The 23,430-nt window shown below is 41.0% G+C and overlaps 3 protein-coding genes across 3 annotated transcripts; all 3 read right to left on the bottom strand.

Moving 5' to 3' along the window:
* Positions 1-305: 305 nt before the first annotated feature.
* LOC119736687 (kinesin-related protein 1-like) lies at positions 306-8,716 on the bottom strand. The gene is made up of 7 exons (XM_038210705.1): positions 8,442-8,716; positions 6,392-7,453; positions 4,760-4,933; positions 3,704-3,784; positions 3,434-3,519; positions 1,954-2,149; positions 306-1,290 (listed from the first exon to the last, which is right to left on the bottom strand). Exons 2-7 carry the CDS (start codon positions 7,103-7,105, stop codon positions 805-807), a joined length of 1,737 nt encoding a protein of 578 aa, XP_038066633.1. The 5' UTR covers positions 7,106-7,453; positions 8,442-8,716; the 3' UTR covers positions 306-804.
* Positions 8,717-10,625: 1,909 nt separating this feature from the next.
* Positions 10,626-13,004, bottom strand: LOC119736676 (plant intracellular Ras-group-related LRR protein 5-like). Its single transcript, XM_038210695.1, has 3 exons — positions 12,898-13,004; positions 11,296-12,016; positions 10,626-10,835 (listed from the first exon to the last, which is right to left on the bottom strand). The coding sequence occupies exons 2-3, from the start codon at positions 11,969-11,971 to the stop codon at positions 10,717-10,719; spliced, it is 795 nt and encodes a 264-aa protein (XP_038066623.1). The 5' UTR covers positions 11,972-12,016; positions 12,898-13,004; the 3' UTR covers positions 10,626-10,716.
* Positions 13,005-16,538: 3,534 nt separating this feature from the next.
* Positions 16,539-21,672, bottom strand: LOC119736666 (calcineurin B homologous protein 1-like). The gene is made up of 5 exons (XM_038210685.1): positions 21,536-21,672; positions 20,766-20,838; positions 20,116-20,315; positions 17,553-17,737; positions 16,539-17,036 (listed from the first exon to the last, which is right to left on the bottom strand). The coding sequence occupies exons 1-5, from the start codon at positions 21,600-21,602 to the stop codon at positions 16,983-16,985; spliced, it is 579 nt and encodes a 192-aa protein (XP_038066613.1). The 5' UTR covers positions 21,603-21,672; the 3' UTR covers positions 16,539-16,982.
* Positions 21,673-23,430: the final 1,758 nt, after the last annotated feature.

The raw sequence follows: 23,430 nt of genomic DNA, 5'->3' as shown, positions 1-23,430 counted from the left end.
CCGCTAGGCCATGACACTAAATTATTTTTATGTGGTATGTGAGATTATATGCCCTCTTAATTACCTTGTATAAGCGATTCACTAACAGGTTTGCCCTTTCTTCGCTGGGGAAATTTGGAGTTGATTCCGAACAGAACCAAGACTCCTGGATGGAAGTGGAATCGATTCCAAAAATGTTGGAATTGCCTAAGCCTACATTGTACTACCTGTACATGTTTTGGTGAAGCATGGAATATGAATATATGTACATGTACATGTACATGTACTTCTTTGGAGCATTAATAATCAAAATGAAGAAGTTGCTGTTAATTTACTTGCACATGACCATGCTTTATTGCATCCTTCTTATGCTTTAGGTTTGCACATTCAGTTGATTATGGATGTGCAAGAATGGTGCACAACTTGCGTGCATGCTAAACACGCTCAATTTGATCTTTCATCCAATAACATGGTGATTTTAAACGGTTAAACCAGGTCAGCAGTGACATGTATACCGGAACTTCATGTATTAATAATGCCCAAACTAAAAAAAGCTGACTTTAACTCTATACAGCAAGAAGCGGTAAACTCTAAACTTTCGAAGTTGCTTGGAGTTACAGCTACCGGTCCATTTTTGCTCCAGGCAATATTGACACCAACTTAATAATCAGTGTTGTGAGCACTCAGAGTTTGTACGTCTAGTCCAACACAAGTCAAATCATCAATCAGTCGCATGTAAAAGGCTTGCCTGTGTCACAGCTTATTTGAACAGTTCGTCACTGGATCTGAGACTTGTGACTTAAGAGAACTCAAGTTCATTGTTTTTTACATGACGGCACATGCCGAGCTTATCGTCCGAGACTGAGACTTGACGGAGCTGTCAGTGGAAGTCCTGAGTCTGTTCCCCACAAAGTCCACCCCAGGGTCCCCCTCACTGCCAGCCCCGTCCGAGGATGAACCCTTGCTGTGTTCTCCATCACTCCTGGACCTTGAATTGGCCGTGGGAGAGTCCGTCACAGGAGAACTCAGGTACTTCTTGCCAGCGGGGGACATTCCTCCCTTCTCTTTCCCCGACAGCGACCGGTTCAGCTGCGCCTGCTGGTTTATGCTGAGGTCCCCCGGCGATTTGAAGCGGTCCAGGGACACGTGGGAACGCAATGACGCCTGCCGGTTGATAGTTGCTCTGGATTGCGTCGATGCCTGCAAGGAGTTGGATTGGTTCTTCAGCTGACTAAGCGCTACGGATAGCTGTGTCTCCAGCTGCTTGATTTTTTCCTTGTTTTTCGTTTTGTCTGTCTGCAGTGATGAAATCTGTCAACACAAAACAAAAAAAACCCATTTGTTTAAGCAGGTATACAATTTGTATGTAAGTGGTAAGGTGACATTTCAACTAGTTGAGCATCATATTGTTGAGCATCGTATTGCCATTATCTTCACCAAAACATTTATACAAATGATACACATCATTTTGAGATTAATAAAATGATGACCTTTTTGTATATGATACATTAATTGTATCCGATCTGGATTGTGCAACAAAATTGTGTATGCTTGTAAAAACATCCACGCCAAATAAATCTGTATTGGTCCAACCTTGTTGTTCAGTGATTATTTCAACTGATAGTTCACACTATGGTCTGTAAATGAGACATGTTTCGTGAAATTAAACCGTAAAAAGAATATGTCAAACTAGTAATATAGAGTGTCCAAAAAAAGGTACAACATTCAGAAAACAAATAATTAAAACTATTTGATGTTTTTTTCTTTAATGAAATTATATATTACATTAAAGCCAGACTATTTCTCAATCCACTCCTTTTTACCCCATTCCATTTGGGTCCCTAGATCCAGAAATACAATCAATAAAGTGAAGGGGTGTACATTTTTCTTGGGACTCTCTGTATTCTTTGAAGAAATCCCATGCAAGGGTGTGAAGCCTGCAAACAGTTTAGTTGGAGTGTCTACCTATCTTACCTCTTCTTTGGCCTGTGCTAGCTGCAGATCCCTCTCCTGTACAGTCTGCTCAGCTTTCTTGAGATCGCTGTGGCATTTGCGCAGGTTGGCCTTCAGGATGTAATCATCCTCATCGTCTGTGTTTTTCTGAGCCCTGAAGCTCGATGATCGACTCCTGAGGCTGGATGATCGAGTCCTGAGGCTGGATGATCGATTCCTGAAACACAACACATGCGGTTGGTCAGTATTCAAGCAGAGGCACTCATTCATGGAGATGGGGAGATCTGTAAATCTATCCTGAGATTTGTTTTGTCGGGTACTTTCCCCAAAATGAGTTATGAGTTATCCTCATACATACAGTATGAGGCTGTACGCGATAGCCCCACCAGGCGATTGTACAGAAGCTCACAAATGTACAATATGACCTTTTTAAAAAATTCAAATATTAAGTTGGTAAAAATTGCTTTACTTCTCTAAATGTTTAAGCCCCCAATGACTCCCCCTCCCCTGAAAAAAAACACTGCACCTGGAGTAACTTGTATGTGTATTCAACTAGCTGATGTTAAGGCCCCCCAAAAAAGTCTCCGGTTTCTGGTATGCGCGCGCGTCGCCGTAGCCATGCGCGTCGGCAAAATGAAAAAGTTTTTTTTTCAATGAAAGATGATGTCTCAAAACCGCCAAACTCACTGGTTTGACTGGAATCCTGCTGCTGCACAATTTTAACTTGTTTTTAGATTGGGTTATGGTCGAGAATAAGCTTTATGTGGCCTCTCTGGACTCCCATATATTTGCACTAAGTTTAGTCGGGCACCATTTGCAGTCATCAGCCGACATTTGAAGCAAAAAAATCAGGTAAAAAAAAAAAAGCTGCGTCGCCGCACCACTTTTTGGGCAAGCTCCATACCAGAAACCGGAGACTTTTTTTTTTTGGCCTAAGCTCACTGGTAATATTGTTAACTTGAAACATTTACATCAGGTTTTGCCTGACATTGACATCCTTTTATAGAAGCACTGTATATGCAAGTGAAGTGTGGAAAACTTGGAGAAAACTTGAAAAAAAACACTTTGAGAAACCCTCGAATTGAATCGGCAGCCTACTGCTAACCTGTGTTCCTAGTGCTTATTAGTGTCTTAATTAACATCTCCACAGTGTAAAATTCAGTCGAAAGTCCTTGATTACATTATCTGCTACATCGGATTGGAACTGGCCAACCAACCCTGGAAAGTCCAGTTGTCGAATGGTAAAGAAAATTACACTAAAAGAGGTCATGGGTTCCTGTCTGATCTGAGCATACCTGTGAGTATATTTCCTAAAAGCTCTTGCACAGCCCTGATAATAAACTGCTTACAATAACTTACATGTATGTTAGTAACAAAAAAAGAACCCAAATCTACATCGCCCTGATGTAAATTAACATGTACACACACAAAAACATTAACTGAAGCCACCAGTTGCAGAGTTTTTGTTATTGTTGTAGTTGTGGATCCTTCACTATCTTACCTTGGATCCATATTGCTTGCATCATAGCCTGCCCTCTCTAGACGCTCTTTGTCCAACTCCAGTTCCTGATTCAGTGTATCCAGTTGCTAAAGAAAATAAAGGTAATTGAAATTGTCATAGACGTTTGATATTTTAAACAATTTCAAGCTCTGAACACTGCTAACAAACAAATGTTGTGTCTGCAAAGAGATTGTGATCCATTCCAAAAACAAGATGTTTTCTTATTTTGATAAACTGCTATAACTGATGCCATGGGGGCAGTGTACTCACATCATCTAGAAGTCTGAGGTCCTCCTCCTTGCTGTTACACAGCTCCTGCCTCCTGTCCAGGTACCGCTCTTTTTCTTCAATCTGTTCGGGTGTGAAGAAGGAAAAGCTGTTACTGTCAGATAAACACAGCTTGTATATGAACACACAGGATGTAAACCTCGTGTGTAAGGCAAAGTCAGAGGGCCTTTTGTGCATTCATTGTTAACAAATTTAAAGCTATAGTCCATCATTTGCAGCTATCCAAAAAGCAACTGACGTAAGTATTGTTGAAAAAACATACTTGGTTGAAAGATAGTAATGGCACTAATCTCCCTGTGAAATTATTCCGTCTGGCATGCGGTCATTTTGAAGAAATCAACGAAAGAAGGCCTTTTCAACGATGCGTCTAAAGATGCATCGTTGGAAATTTGTGTTAGTAGTTCGGGTTTTTTATTCGGCGAAGCGCACACAAGCGCTGACACGACCCCCACGCGCGCCCGGTTGCTGTTCTTCGTCGGATCAGTGCGCGACATCGCATAGCTGCAATCGGCTCAGTGAGAACGTGTCTCGGACGCTGAATCCAGGCCCAATTCAAAACATGATTCAGCAACTTTTGATTTGAAATCGAGATCCTAGAATGTTGTTTTTCTCAAAATACACAGCTGAAGCTCAGCTGAAACTTCATCAGGTTAGTTGTTCAGCACCCTTCTTTAGATTTTGAGCACGTTTGTTGCTTCTTACAAACAAAATGCACAAATTACAAATGATGGATTGTACTTTTAAGTAACAACGAATACCCTCTTGAGACACCAGCAAAGCATAAGGATGTCATTTCTATGTAAACATGTGGATACAAGGACTGAATGAGCAGTTGCCTGGTTTGATTTATCCTTTACATGCTGTATGTGGTAGGGATGTGACATGTTTAAACGTTTAAACCAAAACAAAAGCATAGTCAGTTCATAAATTGTTACTGTTTAAAGGAAACCCACATTTAAAACAATCTATTCCTTGAATTCTCACACTCTCATGTTCTAGCAATCTGCCTTCCAGTTTTTACACTCTACAAAGAATCACCTCTTTCTCATACTCCACACACTGCAGGAAGCGCGAGTCCAACTCCTCCCTGAATCCCGCCAGTTCCTCCATGCGTTGACTGAGGGCGCCATACTGCTCCTCCACCCTCAGGTCGCTCAGCTTGATCTGCATCTCCTGACGCTTGCCGTCCAGCTCCTGCTCATACTTGGTGATCTGTCAACGGTAAAACAGAATGGTTAGAAATGGAGAGGGAATGTTAAAAAACTCAGACTTACGGACTCCTAGTATCCCCTAGACGGTGACAGAGAGATGCCAGGGTTCGAAATTAGCGGTAGCCCGCTAGCCAAATGCTAGTCAAAACAGCGGCGGGCTAGTCAAACTATTCCTTAAGTAGCCCGGCTGGCGAGTCAAAAAATTATTGGGATACGGCAAAGATGGAAGGATAGGAAGGGAAAAAAAACATGCGGCTAGTGAAAATGCCCGCGGGCTAGTTAATAGTCTGTTTCAGTAGCCTGGCTGGCTAGTGAACAAAAAAGTTACGGTCGAACCCTGGAGATACATATTTGACTGACACTTGAACACCACTGACTAAGGTCAATTACATGTAAGGACCACTTTTGGTTGACTAGTATTGACTTATATGTGCACACTAATAAATAGCATTGTTATATCGTGTGCTTAATTTCATATTGGTCGTAATTTAATATTGGTCGAGAACGGCCACGCGTCCAGTCTGTAAACATGCAAATACAATGGTTGACCTCATGTACAATGCGCGTTGCGTGCGCGTGTAGAACCTGCATGGGCGCTTGCGACTGAGAACTCGTGCAATGCGCAACCACTCAGTCTCATGTCCAGCAGGAAAGCCTGCAGTTAACAGATAATTAAGGGTTACACTGCACTGATTTTTTGTTGTTGCAAAGTAAGTTACAACCATTTATCGTTTTGACTTATTGGCATGAGATTACAAAACATTTTGTTGACTGCTGTACTCGGGGCGCATACACCACATAACACCCTCGGCGTGTCCCTCGGGTGTTAAAATCGGCATATCCCACATTTCAGCAGTCAACAATATCGTGAAATGTGCAATTGTATCTAGTCAAACAATGTCAAGAAGTCACAAAAACACTTCTTGGTCTTTGTTTCCTTCTGTGCCTTGTGATGCACACAGCCATTGTAACTAGGGATGCAATGAACCTCTGTACCAAGACAAGTTCGACTGTGTGTATTTGTACATGAGTACAAATATTATAAGAAGTGCATTGTATGCCCTCTAACTGTAAATTTCTTCATAAAAAAAGGTATTCAAAAGGATAGAAGAAAAAATTGGGGATGGTTGCCTTTGGGTATGCTGGACATTTATTTTCCCGAATAAACATTTCAAAAATAATGTAATATGTGCTTTTCGGTGGTCATTTCACAAAAGACGTTTCATATTCATATTCTTGTACCTAGATTTGTACTCTACATGTACTTATATTTTACTGACTGCACCAGATATTTTGACCATTCTTTAAAATACCCAACAGCTCCATAAATAAGGAAGAGTTTGTCTGCACTTATTTGAGGAAATCATGTACAATTTACCACCAGTTATGAGACTTACATGTAAATACAAACAAACAAAAATTCCCCCCCCCAAAAAAAAAATCCTTAACCATAATGTACCTCTTCTGCGAACTGTTTCCTGGCTATCTCCATTTTGGCCTTGAGGAGCTGTTTTTCTGACAAGTACTTCTGTTTCTCTGCAATAAGCTTATTCCCCATCTTGGCTATCCTCTTGCTGTCCTTCCCTGCGCCCTCTTTGTGGGAGGATGATGCTGGTCGCTCCCTCTTGTCTTCCAGGGTGAAACTGTCCTTGTGAACCACCGAGCAGGATTGGTCGTCATCCTCCTCTGTTGCAGCGCCGTTTTCTGGATTGCTGTTCATTGTGTGCTCGTGGTGTTTAGTCCGTGAATGGTGACCGCCATTAACCTGCTCGCCTTGGCTAGAATCTGGCCGCCTTGTTTCACTCTCATGACCCGCCGAGTCACCATCAGGCTTGAGTTTGTGATGCTTGCAGCTGCGGCTTCTCTTTCTGGAGCTGCTGCTGCTGCCACCGCTGCTGTGCCGCGATCGATGGCTGCCGGCGCTGCCTTTCCTGGCAGCTCTGTCCTTCGTGTCCCAGTCATAGTCCTCGCTCTTCTGAACCTCGGCGGTAAGTCCGCCGGGAGAGGTTCTAGAGTCGCAATTTCCTGCTGGCAACTCCGAGTGATTAATCTCGGCAGGGCTTCCCCCGTCTGATCTTGGCCGTTCCACTCCAGCACGACTGTTATTGTCCCCGTCAGTTTCTCCATCGGCCGGCCTGCTGTCTTTGCTCTCAGTTTCATCCATGTCTCCCATTTCGCTCCATCAATTTATCATTCTATCCCAGCGCTGGCAATTGTGAGACTTGACATTTCTACTGTTTAATCACTCCCATGTGATTAATTGACATGTACATATAGTATGTTTGCTAAAGATGAACCGCGTTGAATGTGTGGCAGAGTATACCCTGTAAACGTACCCAGTGCATGTATTCTAATAGGGGCTAGGACAGCAGGCAATATGCAACAGCAATATTTCTGCACCGCTCAGAACTTTCTTGAAACAGTTTAACGTCAACACGTTCAATTCATCTGCCCTCGCTAAACAACGTTTCTAAAGACCAGATTTACATTAACCGACCACTCCTCCCTGTGTCCTAGACTCCTGTTTTAAAACAGAAAGGGTATAAGGGGCATTATCAAATTGTTTCATTTTGTGCACATTTATCATCATACAGAGCAGACGAGACACCATAAATTATGGCACAACTTATTTGCACAGGTGATAAAAATGTTTGTTCACTGTGTGAATAGTGGCATATTTTAGCTCTATTTTTAAATTAATATTAATGAGCACACAGATTCTGTTTTGTGCTATTTGTTTTCACTATGAAAAGATGCTCCCAATGTAATTACATTATACATGTACATGTATTACAAGTCAATCCAGGTGTACTTTTCTCTAATTGTTTTCTTCAATATGCATATCATAAAAATAAATCTCAACGCCAATTCATTGTGATTAGTCGAACCCTGATAAGAAGGGCACTGTTATTGTTAACACATTATCCTGCTAATAACAAGCAAAATATTAGGTCCAAAGTCTTTGTTTTCCCATTACTGTTAATACAAGTTCTTATTCCTCCATGGTTATAACAAGGTAATTTGTCAAGTACCTTGTTATAAAGGTGTTCGACTGTATTACAAAGTGGAACATGATCTTTCCTCTACATTCTCTTTATAATTCCTTGGTTTTTAATTTCTTGTTTTTCCCAAACCAACAATGCCTTGATAAAAAACTTAAAACTCCCATTACAATTTCTTAAACCTAAAGAAAGATGAGATTCAATACATTTGGCACAATTAAACAAGCAGCATCAGTTGACCCTCTGTCATGTCTGGTGGAGCAATTTTCGGAGGTAGGTCGACTGCGGCATCCACGTCTCCACGCAGCCGTACGGAGGCACAGATGTAGAGTGAAGTGGCCCTGCATTCTATAGTTGTACCCATGTCTGTATGCATGCAAGTTTTGCACATGACAAAGAGTTGAAATCTACATGTAGTACAGAACATGTGATGCCTGTGATGAGATCTCTTGAAAGTTGAAGTTCCTGAAACAGTTTCAGCTTTGAAAACATACAGCGTATACTCACATCACAAATAGGGAACACAGTGTTTACAACTCCCAGGTAAATCCAGCACTTTAAAGAAATGTGTGCGTCGACTACAATCACATGTAAAATGCCGCAACCAACAACAAACCAACAGACCATGCGAATACGAGACAAGATTATAATGCAGGGTCTACTGTTCAATAGTCAAGGAGTTGAGGGCCAGTCAATATTTGCACGCCCCGATAAACACGAACAGCCAGTGAATCAATAGACCATTCATGCTCTGCAGATAGAAGCAGAGAGATTCTTGTTGATTATCATGACAATAGACACCTTGGTTACCAAGGACCTGTTGTGTTGTCATCCATGGGACGATTCATAATGCGGGTCAACCCACTGACCATTTTTTTTTATAGACCTTGCATTGAAAGTGTCACTGGAGGTATTCTAAAGTTATTTAAATTGATAAGGGCCAAACAGTGAATGCAAAATGATTACTCATGCCAATCCTTGCGATAACCATTTTTTTCTCTGACTCCACCTTTAACCCATTGTAACATTATTTGGTCTCTACACAATAGTAAAATCCATTTAGAAGATAACAAAAAGGGTTTCAAATTAGGTGCCACAGTGTTAAATACTGATGACATTAAAGGTCAACACAAACTTATAATTAATGCAGATGAAAAATCCATTGGGAAACAGGAGTTACACAACTTCCTCAACTGCAAAGGTTCCGAGGGAGTTTGCTGAAAAAAAAACATTCTCAATACACATGTCTCAAATATGCATCTTGTCTCTTTAATATCAGTAAGAGAAAACCAGTTGTAAAAAAATAGACAACCAAACAACATATTAAAAAAAACCAATAAAATCAACAAATATATATCTTTTCAAAATAGGATAATAACAAAACCATACAGTAATTATTAGAAACGTATGCCAGCCACTGAGAGTGTTTACCACTCTTTGCCACATTTGGGAAGAGTTGACAACTAGGGTCAATGTATTTGTATACTTCACAAAGTTTTCATGACAGCATTCAAAGAGCTTTCAGTAGTTGCTAGGTACAGTTGAACCACAGTTATCATTGTGTAATGGTTGGCAAAATCAACATAATAAAAAAAGGAAACTGATTGTTCAAAAGTACAACGTTGTACATTTGGTGGCACAACTACCTGTACATGTATGTATGTACCAGGGAAATCCCCAAATGTAACTTATGTTAAAATGCATCAAATGTAGTTGGCATTGTACAAATCCTTTTTTGGTGTACAAAATGAAACTGCAGCAGTAGGCCTACAGCACAATCGAGTTTGATCGTAATCTTGTCCCTCTTTTGTTTGTACTCTTAAGTTTTTAGGAAGACCTCCAATGGCCATATGTTTTGTACACAATCGGGAATTGTGGACCCTACTGTCCTCTATTGTTCAACATCCCCTATTGAATGCATAAACAAACTCACCAACCCTAACCTCACCTTACCCCCCCCCCAAAAAAAATAAAAAAAATAAAAAAATAAATAACAGGCTATAAGTCAACATTTCCTTTTGAATATAACATAAATATGTTAGATAACATAAATACACCAGAGTATCGAAAATAATCATCAAAATAACTGACATATTTCTATAATTATCTGACGGAACATATAAGGCACAACATGTACATAACTAGTCTAGGGGCTAGACGCTGTTCTTGTTTGCTACGCCGATAACCCGCCACCGCTTTAACCGGCCACCGCGAGAGGGGGCTATCACGACCAACCAATATCACCCACGAACCAAAACAATATTCTAGGATTTCTATTTCAATTCAAACGTTGCCAAGTCGTGTTTTGAATTGCGCCCGAAATCAGCATCCGGGACATGTACGTTCTCATTCAGCTGATTTCAGGCACTGGACCGACCAATTTTAGCAACCACACGTGCGTGTGTGTCGTGTCAACGCTTGTGCCCACCCTACAGTCATGGCTTCCTCGAATTAAAAACAAACTTCTAACAGAATTTCCAAAAAGGCGTCTTTAGACTCATCTTTGTAAATGACCTTCATTTATTGTTTTCTTCAAAATGACAGCGTGCCAGAAAGAATAATTTCACAGGGATTTTAGTGCCATTACTATAGATCTATAAAACCAAGTATGCTTTTCAACAATAATTTTGTCAGTTAATTTTTGGATAACTGCAACTCTACCTTTAAAGAGAACTACATTGTACTTGTTCTTGACAATGCCACTGTATGTTAATTGATACTTCAAAGCTAATACACGTAGATGATATTTTACCAATAGAACTCTGGCCAATCAACCAGTCCATCATGGAGGGTGCACATACATGTAGCTGTAGAGTTTCTCCAACGCCTTGCAGCCAAAGCTAGACTGGTCCTTGGCCGGGACACCGGGGATGTGAGGTGGAAACATCATCCAGTCATTGCCTGTGTATGCAGGGGATAATACCATTAACGATTTGGAGGAAAAAAACTGTGAACAAATTTCAATGTTTTGCTCTTATTCATTTATAATGCAACTGTACTGTACTAAGTCAATACCTTTTCACTTCATTTGGGACTTTTTTTCAGTTTTGACTTCATTTGTACAAGTACCTAAGTTGCATTTTGGAAGCCTACAAGTACAAGCGATACAGTAAACTCACCTCAGTCTAATTTAAGGGAACATAGCCGCAAGCTTGCCATAATACCACAAGCTTAGCTGCAAGCTGCCTCAGTCATTTAAGCTTGCTGCAAGCTTACCGAAGAAATCTGGGCTTATGAAATCTGGGCTCCAACACTATTCAATACAATTGGACTAGTTGCCCTTGTCTCAGTTTGACTGCCTGATGTGACAAGGTGCACATTGTTGAGTCTGGCAATGTAAGGCTAATAATCAAGCCCTTACCTGAGTGATGAAAGGCTTTTAGTCGCCGTAGCGACCGCATCGTCGATGGCAAGTAACAGCAGCAGTTTTCGCTCAGATCAAGTTCCTCCAGTCTGCACAGCAGGCCAGCCTCTGGTGGGAGGGTCTTGAGAAGGTTGCCTCCTAGTTTCAAGATGAGAAGGCTGTGACACAGTCCTCCAGCAAACACCTCTCCCGGAATGCTCCGTAGGAGATTGCCTGTGAGATCTACCACTCTCAGTTTTGAAAGGTCGCCAATCTGTGATGGCAGCACGACGATTCTGTTATGCGCCGCACTCAGCTCTTGCAGGCACTGCATACCGCCGATGCTCTTCGGGAGAGTCACTAGCTTGTTGAAGCTGAGGTCCAGCGTGACCAGATGGGGCAGCCCTTCGCAGACATAGCCAGGGATGTCACTGATGGCATTCTGAGAGATATCCAACGTCTCCAGGAGCATTAGCCGTGTCAAACACGAAGGCAAAGGTCCTCTGAGTTTGCAGTTGCTCAAGTACAGATACCGGAGGGAAGTGACCTTAGAGATCAGCTCATTCGGAATCCGGGCAAGTCTGACATTGTTGAGGCAGAGGTACTGGGACACCCTGGCTTCCTTCAGTCTCAGGTGAATAAAGGCCTCATCTGATGAGGTATTGTTCGGACGGCTTTGAAGTCTTGAAGTCATTATGTGGAGTTGTCTATTCTCTGCCTCATTCTCAATGTTGACATCCTATATAAAACAATATGTCCTATTAGAAAATTAAAAAGGTAAAAAAAACAGTGATCTGCATCATCATCTTCTGCCAGATGATCTCTGGTGGTTATATGTTGGTGAAAGTAGGCCTAATTCAATGTGCCATGTGGCCACTGAAGTTCATGGTAATATCCATACTCGCTTCATGACAATCTGCCCATGCATTTCATGTAAAAGAAATGGATATTATAAATTCAGCCCTGGACGTCTGGACCACAAGGTGATATTGTTGGCTGTGTGGTCCAGAGATGAGGGGCTCGGGATTTTTTTTTTACGCTCCCCATTCCCCTCCGACCCCAGTGGCGGATCTAGGGAGGGGTGGGGGGGGGGGGAGTTCCCCATATCTCCCCCCCCCCCCCCCAATATCAGCAGCTGATGGTTAATACTATAAAGTTCCTAATTGTATTCTCGAATTGCCTTAGAATTAGATTCTCTAAGTTAGAATGCAGGAGAAAGCATGACAATTAATTGTACTAGTGTAGATTTCAAAATTTTCAGGGGGGGGAGGGGGGCGGGCTCAGGCCCCCCCTCCCCCCCCCAGCTTTTTCCAAATGTTGCAGGTGATTTTCTATGCTGCCCTCCCCCCAAAATTATTTCTTTGACCCTAACGCCGCCACTGCCCGCCTCCCCCTCCCCCTAGCCTAGATCCGCCCATTATCCCCCCCCCACCCCGAAACACCTCCCTCGATCCCCCCCCCCCCCCCAAAGTAATATGCCTAATATTTAATAATGGGACTGTTGACTGGTTCCCGTGTCTTGCACATTGAGGGACTTAAATCAAATGAAATTGTGCATTAGAATGAACTTGTGCGAAAATATGATTACATTGACCATTGTCTTGTCACAAAAGAATTTACCTTCCTGTCTGCGACTCGACTTCAGCCGGCCATTAGAACTACAGGGCGCCCTCTCCAGTCGCTCCCCGCCGCAAATATTTTTTTCTGTGGTTTCTTGGATTCTCGGACCACGAACTTGCGCCTTTCTAAAAAAAAAAAAAAAAATTCCAGAGCCATGAATCATAAAAAAGGTGAAATGTATTTGATCGATGAGTAAAAAAATTGATTAAACAAATTCACTTAAATTACTTGACGTTCTACGCATATGCGCAAATTAAGGCAAATGAATTACGCTACTACTACGGCCTTGCATTTGCAGGCCTGATGAGGGACGGACGTATGACATTAAAGTTTCACACTCCGTGCTCTTTAGAAAGAAGTTGATTATTTTTTTTCGCCAACGTATTTTCAATTTTTTGGTTTTGCTCTAACGAACAGACTACTTCAGTCCAATTGTTGTCGTCTGCATTAAACCCACTGGAAAAAGGAGGTTTTCATTTTGCGCACAAATGAGACCGCCTGGCGTGACGCGTGACAGCCGATTTATTGGTATATGATTCGATTTTGATTTTGTGAAGGAATAATTCAATAACTCAACGTCGGTGGATTATTTTCGTTCTATGTCTCATTCAAAGTGAATATTTTTGTTGTTGCTAGGAACATTTTCTGAAAAATGATATACTGATTTTGTTTTCGCTTTTATATTTTGTTATAAGATACCTCGTTTTAGCAGATGTGTACTCTTTGTTTTGTTTTTGTTTTACTGTAGCCGCAATATGGAACTTTGGTATTTTTAAGAAGAACTATGCATAATTCCGAATCTGTCCTATAATTGGGCAAACACTACCGCCTACGTCAAGTCCGGCCGGTGTCTTGTACGTTACCTCGTTTACACACGAAATGGTTGAATTTTTTTCCGAATAGTTTTCCAAAAGGGTGTACTTGCAAGGAAGTGCAGTTTGAAGACTGTGAGAAATGAAAGAAATGTTCCTTATTTGACAAACGTTATTGCGACAATTTGGGAAACGGGCATCTCCTACAATTATTTTTCAGGGTATTCTCGATCATTATTAATTGTCAGTTTTATGCTACTCGTGCTTTACGCCACTGATGGAAGCAATAAAACACGATTGCATGATACTGTACTAGCTGTGGTGACTGCTTTCAGGTAGCCTATCCGGTATCCCCGTACGCGCACATCCTGTTGTTGTCGACCGGTTTAGGCCAAATTTTGCTGACCAAAATCAGTTGTATATGTATGTATATAATGTAATTTTCTCTAAAAACGTATAGTTTTGTGGCCCCTGCATTTGAATTTCCGAAAGTTATGGATGAAATTGGACCTGGAATTAAGTTGCTACATTTTGCAAATGAGTGGAGGGTGATTTGTCAATATGGCGGTGGGCTACAGGGCGAAATTCAGGGAGGAATAACTTTTAATAAATCATCCCAAAGCCATTGGTTACCCCCCCCCTCCAAACAAAAGAGTGGAGGTAAATCGCGAGTTAATTTGATGTATGGCTTTAACGTTAACATCTGCAAGTGGTGCCCACCCCCCCCCCCCGCGACTTTTTGAAGTGGGGATATATATATCATTGGTGTGTATGGGATCTTTTTAGTGGTCTGCACCCTAACATATCAGGAATGTACCCCATTAGGCAAAATGATGTGAAGTTGAAATGAGCAAGGAACCACATCATTTTTCATGTAACGCCCACAAGGAACCACAGTAACAGGGAGTCAGGTTGGCAGAGTAGTTGTTCTTTCCTCGCCTTCCACCTCTATGGCCCAGGTTCGATTCCTGCCCTGGTTCACATGTGGATTGGCTTTTCAGCCCCTACCTAGATGATTCTGTGGGTTTTCCTCAGAATATTCTTCTGGGGTTTTCCTCCCACCTCTAAAACTGTAATTTCTTCTCATTGTCTTCTCTCTCTACAAGTTTCTTCAGGCTTCTGCAGGGCGCTTTTGAGGAATCCTTGGTTTCATTACCAGAAATAAATAAATGAGAATAAAATCAATAAAGTAAACCTTCAGAGCAGGAAAAAACACAACACAGTTCATATTTGGGAATTAATTCACAGACAAATCAGAATATAAAATACAGCGTGCGGTATACCTTTATATATGTATATTTTATTTTAATAGGCATTCCATTATATGCAAATATTCAAAATATACTTATTATTCACAGTTGGAAATATAACATGGGTTCTAAAGAAAGAAAATTACAGGTTTTATATGTGGACACTTAAGAGCAGTTGTGTATCTAACTACTGCACCCCCAGATACATGAACCATGGCGGCATCTTCAAATTGCTCTGGGTCCAATAGCAGAACGGAGGCAAAGATCAAGTCTTCATAAAATTAATATGCAGAGTTTGAAAAACTTGCTGGTCTTTCTTAACTTTACAATTTGTTCGAAATAATAAATTAATTCACTCATAAAAATATCCATATTATTCAAGTAAACATGTATACACATTTTAGTTACAACAAAAATAGCAAAACAGGGCCCCAACAAAGATTTAAAACAAATTGAATAATCAACAAGTGATTCCTCCTTTTCTTTCCCTTTTTTCCCCTCCCTCCCCTTTCCCCCTCCCCTCCCCCCCCCCCCCTTCCCCACCCAAAAAAAGTTATGGGAGAGGTGATGTCTTGGAAAGGGCTCAAGCCCCCGTCCCCACCCCTACGCCCAGTGTGCCACCGATTTCTGTGCTATGGAATGTTGTGTATGTTGCTGTCAAAATTAACTTTCTAATGCAAAACTGTGTATAATGGCATTCAGGTGGAACTAGATCAGTTGTTATAATTGTCTTCAAAAGCACAGTTACAACTAGGTGGCCATAACTAGCTGATTAATGGGAAAAACAGCAAACTACAATTATTTCTTACGGAAACTCCTCAAAACTAGTCAAAACATACTTCTACTGAAGCCCTTTTTATGTCAAAAGCAACTTTTGAATAAATTCTACTTAAAAAATGAGTTGTTCTCTAGGATATGAAGTCTTGAAAGGTATATAGGATCATTCATTTTCTTGTCATGCATTTTGTTCGTTTTTCAAAGATGACTCAACTTGTTCGTTTTTCAAAGATGACTCGACTCAAAATTCGAAGAAGATGGTTTAAAACCTAACCTATTGTAGTTTCAGCTCAGTGGATATTACACTTTTCGAGGAAAACAGTACAAAACCCATGCACAACCTTTTGATCACGAATCACAATTTTTTTCAATAGCACTCTTTATTTCTACAAATTTAGTCGATTGGCTGATCATTGGAAATCACTTACATTTCTTGATTTCTTCTAAATGACAGCAAGCCAGACGGAATAATATCAAGGGGTGTTTAGTACCAGTACGATCTTTTGACAATCCAAGTAAGCTTTTTGATAATAATTTGGTAGGTTACTTTTAGTTTAAATGCAAATGATCCCCTTTGCCATTAATATCATAACTTATCAGTTATAAGATGGAATTTTGCGTCGGGGTGATATAAATCAAATTAGGTTTTGCCCTTCACCAACGTTTAAACACTGTATACTCGGTGTGTAACCTCCCGAGTGAAAGTTGGAAAAAATCACTCGGGTGGGACTCGAACCCACAACCTCCTGCTTTCTAGTGCAGATGTCTTACCACTCGACCAACGAGCTAACGGGATCGGTTGGCTGGTTCGAATCTGATGTACATAGCAGAGGGTACCGCATAAACTATTATAACTTTATAAATTATAAACAATTATATGTTTTAAAAAAAATACACCAACATCTAGTTTTTCAACCTATCAGTTGGAGTGGGAAATTATTATAACTAAAACTATGATAGCTGAAGGAAAATATACATGTAATCCAATTCCATGATTAAAAAACTATGCAACACTCGCTGTACATGTATATGTACATGTACATCTACATGATATTGCATAAGAGAATGAAGCAAACAGCGTTTGATGGGAGTACCCAAATAAAGGGGAGGGTTGGTATATGACCTCAAAAACTTAAGAAAAGGTGGTTGATTTAGGGAATCCGAAACTGGACTCCTACAAGGAAGTCACGTACCTCCCACCCCTAATCTATCCTAACGTGTCTCCGCCCACGTCCATAAGAGATCTTTAATTCAGGAAACGGATGCTCATCATCTGCTCCACATCGGCCCTCTGGAGAGCCTGGTTGGGGAGAAAAAGGAGAATTTTTGAGAATGCGACTTAAAACGGCGACAGACGGACACCTTTTTTTGGTCCATGATTTACAGACAGCAATTTGGATAAATTCAGGTAAATACATGAACCTGTACAAAAGTGTGCTATTTTAGAGTGTCACCAGGCAAAATAGATTGTTTTTTTCATTTGTCATTTTCCTAGGAATATAAAAGCTATTCAGTTTTGAACGAGACATCGAACAAAAACAATCCACCAATCTTCAGTATTTTAATTAGTATTCTCCACAAAATTTAAATGATTGGCTGCCAGACAATTTTGGCTCTCACAGGGTGGGCTCATTTGTGTGCAAACTGAAAGCCATTTTTCAGAGGGTTGCAGACACCCAAAATCAGAATAAAGTAGTTTTTTTTGTTAAAACAAAACAATGAAAACATACAAATTGAAAATTTGTCAGGAGAAAAATGTTTTTTGGAGAGCATTGGGTATGCAATTTAATGGGAGCTGGGAAAGTTTGATGCCCACCTTGACAAAGTTTTCATAGGAGATGGCACCGCTGTTGTCCTCATCTGCCTCAGCTATTGTCCGGTCTGCGATGGATCCGAGCTGCTCCTCGGTTATGTTGGATCCCACCATCATCTGCAGGATGACCAGCAGTTCTTCCCGCGTCACCATGCCGCTGTTGTCCAGGTCATACATGCGGAAGGCAACTTTGGGGGAAAATGAGAGATTAAACCCGTTCATGATGAGCTACTTACAAAGTCTTCCTTTTTGTTTCTTTACACATGCACATACATATTGCATTCATGGCAGTCCTGTAGGTTCGAAACAGCAAGCTCAGTTAGTACCAATGAACTCTTGAATCATGTTAATCAGAATGAAGAGCTGAAATGCTCCTAACAGGAAAACTTTGCCCCAATGCACTAGGACTATCATGCTCCAAAGTTTACTCTTGCTATATTAGTGTGTTTGGAGATTATTGCATGGGCAGTAGAGGTGAACAATTTAATGTCAACCTGCCACATCAGGAAGTCATCATTTATTTTTATGGGAAATGGATGTGAAGTGAGGTTATATACAAATATTGAGTGGCTCAGAGTGGAATGGGAGGAATATCGCAAGGTAAAGTCTGGACTTTTCTATTCCATGAGGCGAAGCCTAGTGAAATGGAAAAGTCCAGATTTTACCGAGCGATTATATTCCTCCCATTTCACAATTCAAAGCCACTCAATATTTGTTTTACATAACTGACATATCCTTGTCATTTGATTTACAGATAAAATAAACTTGTATTTCAATACAAAATTGGTGGGAAATGTTTGAACCCAACTTTGTAGCTACTGGCCAGTGATGTAGTGCCTTGATGCTGGGCCTTGGCCTTAAGGCTGCCTTAAGGCTGGATTTTAGGGCCTTGGCCTTGGCCTCGAGGCTTGAGGGCAAAAGCCTTGGTCTTGGCCTTGGCCTTGAGGGTTCAGGGCCTTGCAATTTTGAGTCAAGGCTCTTCAAGGCCCATAGATTTTTGCATTTTCCAGATAAATCTGTTCGAAATTTTGCTGTTACCATTTTAATCGTATTACCATGGAGGAGGGAAGCACCCTATAGATTTGTGTGTTGGGCACACTTCCACTTTTGTAGCATCACATTTTGTTACCATTGTAGTAGATTTGCTGCAACAATATTCCGTACACTTGTGGGGCTAATGCTAATGAGATGATCACTTTAATTGCATATAACTATGGAACAGATCTGATTGGTTGTATATGTCTCCCTGATAAGTGCTAAAGATTTGCATGTATCTGTTTTAGATAATGCTGATATTTCTGACCATGTTGGGCCAGCAAATAAAAATTTCCCAAATCAGTTTCTTGGATCCCCCTTTTGTTACACATGGGAGAATTGTGTGTCAATATAGAAGTAAATCATTATTTTGTTTAGTTAAACCATATTGAAGACCTGAACTTATACTTTAATAGATACAGTGCAGTCATAAAACGGTGTAGGCCTATGCGAGCATGTTGATTGCAATTAAAGAAATGTTGTTCTTCGTAACGAGCAATTCGTGATGATAAGGGCCGATCCAGGGGGCCAAAAGGGGCCATGCCCCCCCCCCCCAAAAAAAAACGAAACCATTTTGTTTTATGTGACGTCGTAATAAAGGCATGCAATGAGTACACCACCATCTTTTCCTCAAAAAACATGGGTTAAAGTGGTCAGAAATTGCCTCAGATCGCACCACAGAGCATCTCGAATCCAAAAATTTTCGGGGCCCTTAAGCAGGCCCCGAAGCCCAAGCCGTAATTTTTTGACCCACTTTTTGGGGGGACAAAAATTTCTTTGCCCCCCCCCCCAAAAAAAATTGTGTTCTGGATCCGCCCTTGCGTGATGATGTGTCACTCATGTGACTATAATTAGTTCTATATCAGTGGTCATTTCATAAAACAGGGCCTTGGCCTTGGCCTTGGCCTTGGCCTTGAGGGTTAAGCCTTGGCCTTGGCCTCGAGGCTTGAGGGTCAAAGCCTTGGCCTTGGCCTTGGCCTTGAGGGTCAAAGCCTTGGCCTTGGCCTTGGCCTTGAGGGTCAAAGCCTTTGCTCCAACACTGCTACTGGCTCTTGGGAACAATACATGCTACGCGCAACGCGCACACCACCATTCATTTGCACACAGATCTATACCGCGCCATGGAACAAGGATGATCCCAACTGTTGAATAGTAAATCCCATTCACCATGGGTGAATGGGACTTTTTGAGCACCGGTGTGAATGGGAGCAATAATGAATGTCACGTAATGTGAGTTCCACCAATCAAATAACAAGGATCTGTATGTCAGACAAACTATGTTGCAAGGACATGACAAATGGACACAGGTCAGATTCAACCTTTGACCCTTTCGATTAGATGCAAAAATTATAACGTTTCCTGAGTGGTTGCTAACAACTGTCCTGTGCACCAAAAGGGTAAACTAAAGTAAAGCATCACCAAATCATCTGTGAATTTCCAATTACCGGTACAGTTGAAGCATGTTGGAGTGCTCTGAATGCTGTATCTGATTGAATTTTCCCTAACAATAAAAATGACCCTATAAACTCACATTTTAGTTTGTTGTCCCTACTGTTGCAAGGGTTCTCGATGTCCTTGTCATGGCTCTTGATGGGCCTGAAGAGCGACAGCGTGCTCATGAACTGCCGGAAGTTGATCTTGCTCTCTGGGTTGTCCATGAAGAAGGCGTGAATGATGCGGTCCCCTAGCGGGTTGATCGCAAGCTCCGGAATTCTTAGCAAATCTTCTCGACTTGAGGTGCGAAATGAAGAAATTCGTTTTTAAAGTCTTTAATAGTGTGTGGAAGATCAATATGAGAATTCAGTGATTGTTGAGAAATTGAGGTTATCAAGGTATATGATCGTGAGACATAGAATCGAGAAAAATGGTTTGATCTGATCAGGAATCTAAACGACAGAGGTATGTATTTGCATTGGATGGACAAGAAAAAATACCTGTGTCTGTACGACAACTCAATATTAAAGAAAAGTGTCGGGCAAGGGAGTCATAGTGACATTGAAGTAAGGCAAACAAAAAAATAGACAACAATTTTGATTATCTATGGAAAGGAGAGTGAGGGGCATGTCTAGAATTATTCAAAATGTGATTTTTAAGCCCTCAACAAATTATGAAAAGTAAGATTAAGACAATTGAACTATCTGGTTTATACACTGCTTAAATGTCAATATCGCATTCTATTACCTCAAGCATCCATTGTCACTTTTGTCCAAGCTTGTGAAGCGACTGTACAGTCGTACAATTTGTCTTTTCGAAACTGCATGTGAAAAAGAAATCAATAAACTCTTCTTATTATTTCGCTACTTAAAGTTAAATACATATGTATGATGGATAAAAATATCTGACAAATATCTACTCAAAGTTCAGTGCCTGCAGATGACGGCCACAATACTTATTTTAACTTGCTGTATCGTCGGACCCCTTTATGCGATCCTATTTCTACGCACTCGACTTTAATTTACGTTGACAAGGCACGAGTGTTGCAAAGCGTTACCTGCGCAGTTTATGGACATGCAGGATCGAGGATATGACTGCAATTAGGCCTGCATAACAAAAGCCCTAGGCATTTTACATGTATGATGTAGCATGCTGATTCACTGTAACAAAACAAATAAATTAAAATACAATAGAACTGCTGAAAATGAAATTGTTCAATGAAAGTGCATTTCATGGGAATTTATGTTTTTTGTACAAATCACCATTGAAAAATATGACGATAGTCAGTCATTACAAAATAGTACTGTAGCTTTTGTAGGCTAATTAGGGCCTACTGACAAGTGACATGACCATGAATGACTGCCTGTATCAGTGTATGAAGTGGAAAGAACATGACCGAGCCGAGTCAGAAAAAAAAATCAATTTTGTTTTTTAAATTGGGAACAATTTCACGACTCCCGTCAGACTTTGCACACAACCATCATTTTGGAAATCCGTCTCTACAAATGTCAACTTACACCCTGTTTCTTTCTGAATTTGCTCTATCTCCTCCGCCTGAAGTAAACTCGACGTTCGAGACCCCATGATTGCACATCCACAATATTACGCCAGATGTACGTACGTACAAAGATCCTGTACTACTATTTCCGCGTATAAAAATGTATCAGTTGATGTCCATTTAAGTTAAATACCGCCCTCTCTTGACGATCACGGCGTCTCTTTCCCAGAGTTTCGAGATTTTCAGCTGATGGAGCTAGCGCCATCTCCGGCTTTTCCTTTTTATCATATGAACACGATTAGGCTTACTAATTGTATCCTTAAATTATAACATTATATATTCCGGAACAGGTACAATATTTGCTGAAATCGAAAGAAGCCGAGGTTCCAAAAACGCTCACCGTAGAAGGCTGAAGGTAGGCCTAACTTAGGTATATCTTCAAGCAAACTTGATCAATCCCTGACCCTGATTGGTCGGTTCATGCCAAAAAATCTGTTCTATAATCCATACCACGGTCCATACTCCATACCTATTCCCTTAAGAAATCATTTACTTTTAGTCAGTGAGCACGGATGTATATCGTTAGTCTATACTTCCCTCCTATTCAACAGTACCCTGAATTTTACTCTTTTTAATGTAATTTTTTTCTCCTTTTCTATTTTATTTGCAGGCTACAATCCCGGCCAAAATGGTTGGGACACTTCCTGAGCCTGTCCACGGTCTCCCACTCCCCCGCTCCCCCGGTCAAAGTTGTTCTCTCCACATATGGAGCACACACCGCGCGCAATGAGAGACAACAACGGGGGCCGGGGGAGGGTGGGGCCCAGCGAGATTTGGCCAGGATATTGTAGGAGCCACAATATTTTGTGTGTGCATGTACAATGCACTTATATACTTGTACGTTCTTCCAAGTAATGGCCCTGAATTTGACGCACAAATCGATTCCCCTAGGCCAGCCTCTGCAAATTTAACCATAATTACGGCACCACTTAATAATAGAACATGGCATCTTGTTTTCTGGTATTTTTCTGCAAAACTGAAATTAAATTGGTTGGATTTTTCCCTTTTAAAACAATCATAATGCATTTTTCATTTCCATTTTGGATAACGTTTCAACTGGACAAGTCTATGGAACCGGTTGGAACCGGTTCCGAGTCATATTTCTCTTCCCGCCAAAGGCAGTGAACTTTTTCACCTGTGTTCGTCTGCAGCCATTTAAATGAGAAATTGTGATAATCCAATCAAATTGATCAGATCGACCAGCTGCGGTCACCCATCTCACTTCTGACCAATTACAATCGCCCGTTCGCCCTACGTCACGTGCCTCCCCAATCGTCTGATCTTCATGCTTACAAAAAGTAGGCCCTCCAGTTTTATCATCAAATAAATATTTCATTTGCTCCTGAAATTTCACTTTTTTTCTCAATCATGATCGTATTCATGACTTAACTTATTTTATACATTTTATTACTCCAAATTGCACAAAAAGGACAAATAATTGTGAAAATACACCCTCGGCCATCAACCAAGAAGCTTCCACCGTGCGCGTGCAAAATAAACCTACCCGTCTTTTCACTCCTATCTCACTCCGCAGGTAAATTTCAATGGAAGAGGATCAGTGAAAGTTTGCTCCACGTAGTATGATCGTATCGTCAGGAAATTCGCCCTGGCGTAACGTATTTTCCCGGCTGCCAGCTCAGGCCATCTTGTTCAAAGCATCTTCCCTCCAAAAGACCACTTCACAAGCCGACGCATCAACACAACTTTATCCCAGCGGAGAGTCCTGCACGTACGGGCTTGGTGAGTCGGCGTAAAGTTTACACACTTCAAGCATGCTATAAGTTCGAATGGACAACCAATTACATGTAGTTTTCCATTCTTCAAGATTTCATCAAGCCTCACAAATTGCGAAAA

The sequence above is a fragment of the Patiria miniata genome, unplaced genomic scaffold (assembly GCF_015706575.1).
Source record: "Patiria miniata isolate m_02_andy unplaced genomic scaffold, ASM1570657v1 HiC_scaffold_10, whole genome shotgun sequence".
Classification (NCBI taxonomy): Eukaryota; Metazoa; Echinodermata; class Asteroidea; order Valvatida; family Asterinidae; genus Patiria; species Patiria miniata.
The sequence above is the reverse complement of the archived record's forward strand: the minus strand, read 5'-3'. Positions and strand labels throughout refer to the sequence as shown.